Source organism: Juglans microcarpa x Juglans regia, chromosome 6S (genome assembly GCF_004785595.1).
Source record: "Juglans microcarpa x Juglans regia isolate MS1-56 chromosome 6S, Jm3101_v1.0, whole genome shotgun sequence".
In the NCBI taxonomy this organism is placed as follows: domain Eukaryota; kingdom Viridiplantae; phylum Streptophyta; class Magnoliopsida; order Fagales; family Juglandaceae; genus Juglans; species Juglans microcarpa x Juglans regia.
In genome coordinates, this window is record NC_054605.1 from 19,045,066 (window position 1) to 19,058,749 (window position 13,684).

Genomic DNA, 13,684 nt, shown 5'->3' on the forward strand with positions numbered 1-13,684 from the left:
AGGGAATTTTTCTGTTAAGTCTGCATATGCTGCTCTAGTTAACGATGATAATCCTTCCTCTCCAATCAATCAGTCTTTGAACTGGAAAAGTCTCTGAAAATTAAAACTGCAAGACAGGTTGAAATTATTTATTTGGAAAGTTAGTCATAATATACTGTCCACCAAAGCTAAGATTAGTAATGTAATTCCTCTTGACGAAGATCAAATGGTCTGTCCCCTTTGTAGCACTGAAGCTGAAGATACTACTCATCTTTTCCTCAATTGTATTTATTCTAGAGTTCTTTGGAGACATTCAAAATGGCCGCTTGACATATCCTCCTTTGCAAGGCAGCCCTTTAACACTTGGATAAAAAACATCATCAATCCTTCAGAGTTCTTAAAAATTCCAGAGGAAGACATTCATCATTTTCAAATCTTTGCTACAATCGCAATTGATCATCTTTGGTTACTAAGAAACAAAAAAGTCCACAATCTGATCTTCATCCCCCATTCCCCCATTGATTTTGTTGTCTTTGTTAAAAATTCTCTTCATCATCATTTAGCAGCTTGGACAGATATTGATACTCAGAAGTCAAAGAAGGCTGAAGATCACCCATCTTGCTTTTTTCTCATTAAATTTGATGTGGCAGTTAGAGACCAAGGCAACAGTATTGCATATTTGTGTTGGAATGATTCTGGTGAAACCATTTTTGCACTCACAGACCACATTACCAATGTGAATCCAACTCTTGGCGAAGCAAGGGCGGCCTTGATGGCAGTATCAGAAGCAAAAAGATTGGGGATGAAAAAAATTATTCTGGAAGGCGATTCAAGCACCACAATAACAGCCATTACTAATTCCACAGATGAAGATAACTGGATCACAAGCCCTATCATTAAGGATATAAAGCATCATCTTCTCTCTTTCGAAGTTTGGAAAGTTAGGAAAATTCATCGGTCTGAGAACCGATGCGCGCATGATTTGGCGCAATGGGCAACGGCAACGCAAGCCTATGGCAATATTCCCCTAATCCAAATTCCCCCCTCTTTATTTTTTTTTATAGTGGGAAAGACCCTCCCCTTTTATCTGTATAATTATGACACTGAGCTCTAAACTCTTGATGATATATTATGGTTTCTTGGTTTAATAGAACTAGTAGTAACTTGCTCAAAAAAAAAAAAAAAAAAAAAGAAGTTTGCATCTACTTACACTTGTGATGCTAAGACGATTTAATAACGATAATTTCAAATGAATTGAATAAAATATTTTTTTAATATTATTATTATTTTAGAATTTAAAAAGGATTGAGTTGTTTATTATATTTTATGTAAGAATTTATGATAATTATAATGATGAGATGAGCTGGTTTTAGTACTCAAACTGAGCAATTCTTTATGAATAATTGTGAATAAACAATTCAACTTTTTCAAATCTCAAAATAATAATAATATTAAAAAATAATAGTATAATAATATTTTATTTAATTCATCTAAAATCATCTCATCTCATCTCATCTCATTATCCAAACAAGTCTTAATAATATAGCCTTCACCAAGAGTTTTTGACTAAATTTAAAGGTTTAGATTAAGGGAGAAATGAGATTTGTAATTTTAAGTTGTGTAAGTCTTATGCATTATTTAAAAAAAAAAAAATTGGATAAATTGATGACTTATATGAAAATCTTATTTTTTTTAATTATCCCATATTTTTTGGAAGAGAGTGGAGTTTATACAGTAAAATATTGTATCTAACAATATTCTAGTAGTATTAGTGATATAGAGATGTGGAGGGAATGTCCTTTTGTAACTCAAGCCGTTTGGTTTGATAAAAACAATCTCTTGTAAGGATTTGTTTATTATTTCAATGAATGGTTTGATTAAAAAAAACATTATTCTATTTATTGAATATTTAATATTGTTCGATAAATTCATTTATAAATATTGTTCGATAAATTAATTTATAAACATGAAAGCCTAGAGTTGGATAAAACACAAAACTATAGAAGATCGAAATCCACAAGAGTACTATAAAAGCAGAAAAATACTATGATTTTCAATCACATTAGTCTAAGCAGCCCACTTCCTTCTCCCTCATTCTTTTTAGTCTTTTATAATTACAAAACAAAGTTGATTAATACGACTGACTCTTCATTTTTTGAATTTATTATCTCAATTGCAATAACGGAGATGATATATTTTAAATAGTTTAATTAGTCAATTAATAATTTGAAAATTATTTTAAATATAATATATGAATTAATATAATTAAATATAACCATTCGATTGCTAGGAAAAGAGTCCGTTTGAAGTAAGAATTAACAGTAAAATGAAAGGTAATAATACCATTAGCCTCAGTGGGCCGAGAAATGGATGGTCCATCGGTGTGACAAATGGATATTGAATTAATTTTTTAATAGTAGACTTTACTATTTTTTAAAACGATTGCGCGACACTGCACAGCCGTCATGGAAATATTCTTGATCTAATGAGCATTACCAATATATTAATCCATACAAATAATAACGAAGAAAATGAGGAAATATTTTTGTGATCATCAAGAAATAAGGTTCATGCCCATTTTTAGCAGCAGCTCTCAAGAGAAAATTATAAGCTGGGAGAAATATTTCGATTCATTTAGTATTGAAAATTATAATCGAATGGTTTTATTGCCAAAACTTAGAACTGTCACAAACAAATTGATGATGGTAACTCAGAAACAACTAAGAAAGAATCAATTTTTCTACCTATATTTATCAAATGAGCAACTTCCTCTGCCGTCTTCACAACTATACCAAGTCTATTGTCTGCTGGCAGCTATACTAATTGCTTTGATCTTTGCTCCAAAGATGAATTGCTAATTCAATTTGTAGTTTGTCCAATAAACCCTTTAATATAATCCTAATCAGAATGACCCAATCCATTTCTGATAGAGTCAAGAACCTGGACACACTCTGCCATGCTTGGTCTTCTTGAAGGAACCTCGGATGTACAGATGAGCCCCAACTTCATTACCTGAATAAGCTCATTCTCTGCAAAACCACGCAAACTCAGATCAAAACAATCTGAAGGTGAGCCAATTTCCAGCAGTCCCCTAACATATTCACACAAAACGACAACCACATTTGCTCTTGGACTCTCCACCGGTTTTCTGCCTGTAACCAACTCCAAAAGAATAACCCCAAAGCTATAAACATCACACTTCTCACTCAGTCTCAAACTTTGAGCCAATTCTGGCGCGACATACCCAACTGCAGTGTGGAATTTAGTTAAACCATAGTTATCCAAAATGGGAAGCAATTTTCCCAACCCATAATCTGACATCTTAGCATGGTACTCCTCATCTAAGAGTATGTTAGTCGATTTGATGTTGAGATGAAGAATTGGAGGTCTACAATCATGGTGAAGGTAAGCTAGGGCTCTTGCCGTTTCAAGAGCAATGCAAAACCTCCTAGACCAATACAACGGAGTGTGGCCGCCAGCAGTACTGGTGCCTGCATGGTTAAGGCCGTGAAGGTTATCATACAGATTCCCGTTTGGGACAAATTCAGATAGAATCAACTGCATTGTCGAGGACCAGTAGTAACCCTGAAATGCAACTAGATTTGGGTGACGAAGGTTGCCTAGTTGTCCAATTTCTTGCTCAAATTCGTCTTGGTTTCTGATCCTTCCCAGAGTGTCAAGCTTCTTCACCGCAAGTGAGATCCCACCTTCAAAATTAGTCCGGTAGACTGTACCGATAGACCCACCACCAATCAGACACTCCTTGTCAAGCAAAGCTTTGGTGCCAGCCTCCCAATCTTCATACTTAGAGGGCAAACTTTTGCTAAAGAGAACCAGCTTCCCAATTATTACATTTGACTCGGTTGAACCCAGCGGTGTGCTCTCAACAACCATTGGTTCATCAACTTTTTTCTTTTTGCGAGCCCTGATGCTCATGATGGATACCGCACAAACCCCAGTGAGGATCAGTGCAGCAGCAACAATTGCAACAATGACAGAATTACTTATGACCTTTGTTTTCCTCGGTGAAGAACTTGATCCGTTGACCTTTGCTGAGCAAGATGTGTCCAAGGGGGGCCACAGAGCAGGGGATTGTTAAAAAATGCATATGGACCAAAACCCCGTAGAGCTGAAGGAATGGTGCCTGAGAGGTTGTTGTAGGATACATTAAAATGAGTTGACATTTTCAGATTTCCAAGAGGAGGGATTGACCCAGAAAGCAAATTATGCGACAGATCCAGAACTTGGATTTTTGTAATGCTTCCAAGGCTTAGAGGGATTCTCCCGTTGAGTTGGTTTTGATGTAGGTCAACGAATTCTAGGTTAGTCATGCTGGAAAGGGTATCGGGAATTTCTCCCTCTAAAGCATTACAAGAAACATCCCTGCAGAAACATATTAAAACTTTTTTTCAGGTTTGAATTAAAGCAGTTTGATGTGAATGCAGAATAATTTAAGAAGGTAATTGAACTCACAGCACAAGAAGAATCCTGCAATTGCTTATTTCAACAGGAATTTTGCCAACAAGGTTCAGATTATGCAAATCCAGAACCTGAAGCAGCTCAATGCTTCCAAACTCCTTTGGAATGGTCCCCCCATCAAATTGTTACCTAATCTAATCACGGAAAGCATCTCCATACCTCCAATTTCTACTGGGATAGTCCCATTCAGCTTGTTAAATCCCAAGTTCAAAACCCTAAGACTTCTACACTTTGTAATGCTCAACGGAATTTGCCCATCTAAATTATTCGCTGAAGCGTCCAGAAATTCCATTCTCCCACTGCAGGTTGTCATGTCAGGAATCTCCCCATAAAACCCATTATGGGATATATTAAATAAAGAAATATTTTTTGATCCGAGAATACCAAATGGAGCCGGCCCGGAAAACATATTGCTACCAAGGTCCAATATTTTCAAGCTCTGGCATGCTGAAAGCTGCTCTTGAACACTTCCCGATAGCCTATTGCTTCTTAAAATTATGTACTTTAACAATGGAATACTACAAACTCCCGAAGGAATGCCATCACTGAGATTATTGAAAGAGAGATCAAACCCCTCAAGGTTCATGCAGTTCAATATTGATGCAGGAATCGAACCCGAAAGCTTGTTATAGGACATAGAAACATACTTGGTTTTATAACAATATTTGAATAATGTAAATGGTACCTCCCCAGCAAAATCATTCCTTGACAAATCCAGAAACCGAATGCTTGGTAAATCACCAATAAACTCCGGGATTGACCCGGATAACGCATTGGAACTCAAGTTGATCTTCCACAACGTCTGAATGTCGGCATATTCTTGAGGGATAATGCCCGAAAATTGATTCCCAAACAACGTCAAAATCCTCAAAGATTTCAAACCCGATAAGGCTGGGGATAATACCCCAACAAGACTAGTGTTCCACAATACAATTCTTTCTACAAATCCAACCGAGTTACAGAACACCCCACTGTAATCCTGGCAAGGATCCCCACTCAAAACCCATGAACTTAACCTATTGTATGGGTCATTGGTGATGTTCCCCTTGAATTGAAGCAAAACCTCTTTCTCGCTTACTGGTGAAACTGAAACAATTCCAAGAAAGCAAGAGAGAGAGCACAAAAGAGCGTGTGAGAGACGGAATTGATAGAGTTTTCTCATGCTCGCAAAACTCGGAAGGTAATTAAAACGGTTTATCCATTGGCATTGTAGTAGTGTGATCCAGCTGAGATAAGATCAGGGTTTTCTAGCAACCGTTTACAACATCACGATCACGACCAAATAACAACATTCTCACTGAAATTTAAGAGAAACAGTACCCAATTTCTGAACCCACTTACTGAAGCAAAAATTAAAAAATTGCAAGTACCTATAGCATTATAGTCTTTTGCTTCTGGAATCTGGGTCCTTTCAGTGAAGGCTGAATATCAAAGATCTGGTCTTTCTCCTTTCTAAGGTTGAATCCAAGCACCAAAATCTGAGCTTGGAGAGAGAGAGAGAAGGAATGAAGAGCAGGCAAGCATGGGGGTGAAATGCAATGGAAATGGTGAAATTTAGTGACTGCTGTCATTGCCGGAAAGGAAGCGGGTGAGCCAAATCGAATACAAACTGCTTTTAAAAATCCATGTATTTAGAGATTGCCAACAACAAAGCTGAACCACGTGCATGTTCATCTCTCTCTCTCTCTCTCTCTCTCTCTCTCCCTTACACACGCCAAGGACTTCTTTTTTTAACCACTGATATGCACCAAACATGAAACTCAATCTGTCTTGCCCTGTGTCTCTCTCTCTTTCTCGTAGCTCATAAGCACCGTGTAGGACCTTTGTTCCACGAAACCTAGCATTTATTCTCTCCCACCAACCACGCCAGCGCTGCAAGAACCACCAGCATCACTATTACCACTACCAGGATACAAAGACGGACAAGTAAAAAAAAGAGAGAAGAGCTTTGCCTTTGCCTTCTTGTCTGTCTGTACCGTTTGACGACGACCTCTGCCTTTTTCTCTCTTTGGTTGCAATATTGAACTTTCTTTCTATCCGTTTCGATCGTGACTTTGAGAAGGCATTGGTTGACGACCACCAGTAGTTGTTTTATCATTTCTCTTTCTTTATTATTCTTATTGTTATTGTTTAATTTGATCATGCAGATGATACGTCCCCACCACCCCCCTTCCCTCGAAGGAACAGTAAAAAATTTTCTTACCAGTATTAATTAGGGTACTCTAGGGTGGTGAGCTGATATTAAATGTTTTGTAAATAATAGTAAAAAATTAATAATAAAATATTAAATAAGTAACCATAAAATATTGATACGAGACAAAGATTATGGCATAGCCATGAGCTCCAACCATGTTTTCTTTTTTTTTTTTTATAATTTAAGATCAATATCAATGTCACATATTCAATCACACAATTTATAGTGTGCTTATAAAAATTAGTCATAGAAAATGAATGAACGTAATTGGTCATTTGATTTTTATTTTAACCGTACAAGCTTATTAAAAAATTGCGAACATCTTGAGTTTGTTTGAAATTGTAATGAAAATTTCTATCGAATTAAAACCCAAGTTAATTGAAGTTATAGATGCTCTTTTCGTTTGATTGAGCTTTATCTATACCACCATTTCAATTTCTATTTCATGTTATGTCAATTTTAGTTCTATTTATTATAGGAAAAAACATGTAATAATAGCTCTCTTATTATGGTGCCCTATTTTTTTTTTAAGAGAAGTGTTGTAAATATAAATAGATTACATAAAATTAAATCTATAAATTAACGTGATTTCATATAATCTATTATATCTATTTTATGATAAAAATAATTTTACAATATAACATACCATATCAAGTTACGTCATTTTATAATTTTTTTTTATATAATTCATTTGTAACTAATTTTTTTTTTGATATTCTAATCCCTGTTGATTGATTATTAACATAAAAGAGTATTCAAATAGAGTTCCATCACAGATCATGCAAAAGCTCATCTGAGCTAAAGAGCCCTACTAGCCAATTTTGTCAAAGAGTTTTTATTATTTTTAATTTTTAGCTCTATATTGGTTTAAATTTGACCATTCTCTAATATTTTTGTTTGATATATGAATAATTTTATTTGAAAATTTTTACACTGCACGTTATTTATGTGACATAATTTTATTTAAAAAATAAATTTTAGAATTTAAATTTTATAAATTAAATTATGATTTAGATCAATCGTGCTACATCAACCAAAGGTGTAGTATGAGAATGGGTTCCGATAAGGCTATTTGATCTTTTAATTTTAATTTTTTTCATTCATTTACTTTTACCTTTATACAATTTAAAAAAAGTCACGATATCATTCAAAAATATCTCTTTAATTGCTAAGTAAGAAATAATAACAAGAATTGTGAAAACCCATATCGGGACCCATTTGTTAGGACATATAATATTATTTTTTAAAAAATAATATTTACAATTATGAAATATATAAATATCATATAATTTTTTAAAAAAAATAAATAAATATAAGATACATACAGAAAAAAAATTAATATTTTAATAATAAATATTACTCTTTTTAAAATAATTACTGTATTGTTCTTCAATATCAGAATTCTGCTGTACTTCGTTGAAGTTTACATAGAAAAACAGTACTACAAAAAGTAACGTAATTTGATTGATGTTCGATACTTTGCAGTTTGACCGTCTAAACGTGTCAGAAGTTCTTCCTTTCCTGTGTTCATATTTGCCTCTGTTTGGCTGGTCAATGAAACGCTTTAATTGCATGCGCCATACAACAGTCGCCATATTCCCTAGTCCCTGCGGGCCTCCGGCCACCAAACAAGGGACCACTTAGGCACATGCTGCATTGATCATGTATATATATATATATATATATCAACTCTGAATAAGCGTTAATGTTAGATACTAATTATAAATTATATAAATATTGCGTATTTATTTTTTAGAAAAAGTATAATTTATTATGATATAAATTTTATATATTTTATTTTAAAAAATCATAACATTTACGATTACAAATATATTGTACATATAATAAGCACGGAATCTCCCAAGTTTTTGACCAAAACTGAAGAAATAATATTGTTCCCAAAATGTACAGTTCTGTTTCTATGGACATTTAAGCACAAAATTAGCGTGTGTTACCTAATTATTTATAAATAATAATAATAATAATAATAATAATAATAATAATAATAATAATCAACCAGCACAGTTGATGTTGTTGTGAAAGTTGCATGTCATTGTTCACCTGCTAAAATCTCTTTTTATTTTAAAGAAATTACTTATATTAACCGCTGTAATCGCAACATACTGTATTGAAAAGAAAAAAAAAATATTATATATAATGTGCAGAGAATACTGCTCATATATAGCCGTACTCTTTATTTTACGAGACCGCAGATTCCTTGGCCGGCCATAAGCATAGATTTTGATGATAGGGCGCGCTGTATCCGAATCCTCTTTCCATATAAAAATTTCTGACACGAGACAATAAATATTATAGTGTATCCGTGTTTTTATCAATTTCAGCGATTTTAATTTGGGAGGCAGACAATGAGACAACAACTTGGAACAAAGTTCTATGCAGGCCAATTTGTGCACATGGCTTTGCTTCAACTTAAAAGGCCTTGGACTGTTGCTTATTCTGGCTGGCAAAAGCCTGTCTAGTTCTCTAAAAACAGGGATGTCTCAGCCTGCCACCAAAAGTGTTCTTGTACACACCATTAATCCAAGCCAATGCACTTTTATGACCCAAAGTGGTAAAACGCAATTAAATTTAGATTAATATTAGATATAATTATAGAGTATGTAAATTTTATTTATATGTATTTTTTAAAATAGATAAATTTAAAATTTATATAAAAAAATAATTTTCTTAATAGTAAATTTTACTCTTTTTAAAAAATTTAAAAAAAGTCCACGTACACTTACGACTATCTTTAACATTTTTTTAAATAAAAATAAAAAATTATATTTATAGTCTTGAGTGAAGAATTAGGTGAATAAGAATGAAAAAAAAAATTATTTTTAAAAATAATTTTATTATAATTTTGAATTTTATTTAAACATAACTGTGAATGAAACCGTTCCCATTTATATGTTGACTAACTCAAATAAAATTATGCTAATTAGATGAGGTATGGTGCAAGGCACCAGTACCACGACTTATTCACGACTCTGAACATACTAATGATTTCTCGATCCACAAACACCCTCTGCGTCACATTGGAGACGAAGGCTCGCCCGACGTCCACCCCCACAAAACCCATCCTCGGTCTCGCGATCGGATGGCCACGGCCTCAATTTCACGCAGTTACTATCATTACCGTCGCTCCCAATTCTCGGCTCCGGCACCACCTCATCACCATATTCCTTCCGATAAATCGTGATAAAAACCCTCAAATAATTTCGGGGGCAAGGAGAGCCTCCGGAGCAATCCGGGTTAAAGTCGGTCAATCTGATATCTGGACAGCAGAATCTGGTAAACACCTACCACTCGTTTTAGTACTCACCCCGGCAACCTAAACTGGAGTAATTGCCCAAGACTGCAATATAATAATACTTGCTCCGCTCGACTGCCATGGTACTATGACATAAGCAGAGCTATACTTGGTTCAGTTTATTTGAGAAACAAAGTGGACACAGATCAATTGATATGGACGTGCACAGATCAATAACATGAAAAGTTTGTGGTCGGGAACCATGCCTTCGTGTTAACGCCGTTCAATATGCAGTTTTCATTGTTCAAAGCATCAATTTTATCTTTAAGACTAAGCGGGTCTGGAATTCTTTCCTTGCAGTTGTAACCCTTGGATCTTGAAACAAGAACATGCAAGATACGCAAGATGGTGGGCGGAAAATGCCACCTTTGTTCACAGCGTCGAAAGTGTCGGTCATAGTTCCCAGTTGCTCCCCTTTCTGTACATCGATGGCTAAAACCCTGCCGAAAATTATCAAATGCTACATATCCAAAGGCAAATCCTTTTTTTATCCACCAAATGCGATGCCCCGAGTGCAATTACCTAAATTAGCGAACCAGATGATTAAGAAAGGAAGCGAATACCATTTACATCGACAAAAGTTTTCTTTTTATTCTTTCTCCACATAAGCTAGGATGATTTGAGATTTTGAATTCCCAAACAGTTAAAATTCACACAAGTTCATGTCGCCGGTCTGGTCTGAACGGAGACAACCCGCACCACTTTATCATCCTCTGCGTGTAGAAACGCATGAACATAGACATATATAAAGTGTCCAAACTTTCATTATTTCATATCTTACAATATTTCACCAAATTTAAACAAGATATGAGCCCAGGAAATTACTAATTTCCTTCTGTACTAAAAAACAGAGAATATGTCTCTCATCTTCTGTTATCAGTGTTTGTAAAGAAGAACAAAGGTAGAGAATCGAAGAAAATGTCCGAATCGGGGAATTTGTTCTGAAACTCGGACATTAAGGCTGAGTTCTCTTGGTGAAGAACACTGGCCTTTTTCCTCAGCTTCTCATTCTCTTCAATTATACTTTGGTTCTCCAAAAATAACTTCAGGTTCTTTAGTTCCATATCTTTCTCTGCCTTTTCTTCGCACTTTTTCCTGCTGAAAAACATCCGCACGTTACATCCATCTAAAATATTGACGATCATAATAGAAGGGAGCCGTTAAGACATTAAAGAGAAGAGAGTTTTCTCATAGGAGATACATGGGTTTCATGTGATGAAACACACATACAACATACCTGACTCGCCTGGGAACTTGAACTTTAGATCGCTTCGATCGTTGTTTTCTTTCAGAAGAATGGACCAGACCAGATGGAAGCTTTTTAGTGTTGCTGGTACACATCTTCTTGGGTTATTGTCGGCCTTCCTATTAAAATTGGGAGGAGCAGAAGATTTATGGTGTGAGGTGAAAGAGTGGAAATTGAGAGAAGAATGGGTTGCATGTTCATATAAATATAGATGCATGGGTCGCCTTTGTGTATGTACCATGTGGTTGGCATGTAGAGAGAGAGATTTCTCTGCTGGTAATGATGGCAAGTGGATTCATGATTGTAGAGGGCATAGAACCCAGTATCAAAAAATGAGGAGGAAAAAGCTATCCCTTGAAGCAGAAAAGGTTTTAGCGATGCAAGGGGTTTAGACGTCCATACGAAACAGAGGATCTGAGTAAATATGTAGAAAATTCGATTACAGACTTAACGGTTTCAAAGAATAGTGTCAAAAATAGTGTGTAAACTCTTGTTGGGATGATTTAAAGTTTAAACCACGCGGTCGATACTATTATTACGACGCAGTTATTATCTGTCACGTAGAAATGCATGCCATGGGAAGGTCTATACATGCAGCAGCTATTTTTGACTAGGCCTTGTGATTCCAGTTCTTCATTTGGTACAATTATCACTCTCTCCCAAATCGCTCTCAGTTTTTTTTTTTTCCTTCCTTTCTTCTTCTTTTTTATTTAGGAAATCGCTCTCTGTTTTCTCAAACTTAAGCATCAAGCATGTCTAGCGTTGTCATGGTGCATTTGGAATGGCATCCTAGTTACGGTCAGCATAAATGGATGGGTAGGCTTTTCCTATTTGCTCAGTGCTCATCACCTTAGCTTAGGGCCCCATATTGGCAATGCTGTAGGTGTCCATCTTCTCTCTCCCTCTCTCTCTTTCTCTCTCATTTTAAGCTTTGTGACTTGGTGGACCATTAGAAGGGAAGGTTGGCATCTTAGCTCGATCCACCCTTCTTTGCTCCACCCTTTATTTCTCTCATTATACTTAGTTTGAACACAGATATCTAAGAGTCAAATGCTATATTGAGGGCCTGCAAACACCAATATCCCCTTTAATAATCCCCACCTACATTTGATTACAGTCTACAGAGAGATGGTTATGATGACGATGTGATGATTGTGTGACCGTGTCCAATTCTTCATCATGATCGTAGTTCAGAAGCATCTAGCTGATTAGCTATTCTTGATTTTCTTATCTTTCAAAACAAAAAACATGGGTACGTCGGGAAAGTTTCTAAAAAGGCATGCACCAGTACTAGACCATACTTACTTTCATTTTTCTTTTCTCTAGAATTAAATCAATTCCCTTACATGCACTTGGAACCTAATGAATTTATTTTGATGGCGAAGAGCCATTTTCAGAAGGACTACGAACCACTCAGACCTTGACAGCTTATACATATCTTCTTTTACTACTACTACGACTCCTAAACATGGGGGATGAGTTTAGATGCAATAGTTGTTTAGGAATGGTCGGAGAAAAAGTAAAGCAAAGACAAAATCAGTCATAATCACAAAATTTATACGGTTCGACAAGGTGTTTATGTCCACAGAACTTCAGATAAAAGTTGAATATATGCATAATGCGACCAAATAATACAATATATATATATATATTAGTGTAGTGCTATATAGCATCCATTCTAGTAGTGCACACAATACACACACTATATGGATGCTTCTGCATTTTTATTCTTTTTGTTTTTTGGCGAACTCACTAGACGGCTTCTCTCTTTCAGCTCTTTCTCTCTCTCCTCGACTCTTTCTCTCATCACGGCTCTCTCTCTCTCTCCTCGACCCTCTCTCTCATCAGATCGACTCTCTCACTCATCCCGAGCTCTCTCTCTCATCTCGAGCTCTCTCACTCATCTTGGTCTCTCTCACATCTCGGGCTCTCTCACTCATCTCTGTCTCTCTCTCATCAGATCGACTCTCTCTCTCTCATCTCAAGCTCTCTCACTCATCTTGGTCTCTCTCATCGGCTCTCTCTCGTCTCGAGCTCTCTCTCTCTCTCAAAAGGAAATGAATTCAAAATGTAAAGGATCCGTAGACGTCACTCAACGAAATGCACCATTTCGGACACATCAGGTGTGCACTGGATGCAGCTGCACAGTGGCTGCTCTCAAGATTTATTCTATATATATTATATATATAACGAAAATGTAATTAGCGAGTCGGGTCGGTTGAATGCTAAATCGGGTTCAAATATTGGCCCAAGCTTGTATTTCATGACGCAACTAGTTGAAAATCTAAAAAAAAAAAATAGTAACTAATTCTTATTGAGTCAGATCATTAATGATGTTTGGATAGTAAGTTGAGATGAGATGAGTTGAGATGAAAGTTAAAAGTTGAATAAAATATTATTAGAATATTATTTTTTAATATTATTATTATTTTGAGATTTGAAAAAATTGAATTGTTTATTATATTTTGTGTGA

The 13,684-nt window shown here is 35.5% G+C and overlaps 2 protein-coding genes across 3 annotated transcripts; both read right to left on the minus strand.

Annotated features, from left to right (window-relative positions):
• Nucleotides 1–2,623: 2,623 nt before the first annotated feature.
• On the minus strand, nt 2,624–6,480 carry LOC121237521 (probable LRR receptor-like serine/threonine-protein kinase At1g12460). Its single transcript, XM_041134281.1, is given in 4 exon segments — nt 2,624–4,055; nt 4,058–4,362; nt 4,453–4,573; nt 4,576–6,480. Coding segments are annotated over 4 exon segments (2,649 nt in total). The 5' UTR covers nt 5,621–6,480; the 3' UTR covers nt 2,624–2,877.
• A 4,056-nt stretch (nt 6,481–10,536) lies between these two features.
• Nucleotides 10,537–11,646, minus strand: LOC121237644 (protein LITTLE ZIPPER 1-like). 2 transcript variants are annotated; one of them, XM_041134485.1, is made up of 2 exons: nt 11,203–11,646; nt 10,537–11,063 (listed from the first exon to the last, which is right to left on the minus strand). In XM_041134485.1, exons 1-2 carry the CDS (start codon nt 11,304–11,306, stop codon nt 10,829–10,831), a joined length of 339 nt encoding a protein of 112 aa, XP_040990419.1. In that variant the 5' UTR covers nt 11,307–11,646; the 3' UTR covers nt 10,537–10,828. The 2 variants fall into 2 exon arrangements, with proteins under 2 accessions (XP_040990419.1, XP_040990420.1); XM_041134486.1 differs by having other exon boundaries at nt 10,537–11,060; nt 11,203–11,640.
• Between the last annotated feature and the right edge of the window lie 2,038 nt (nt 11,647–13,684).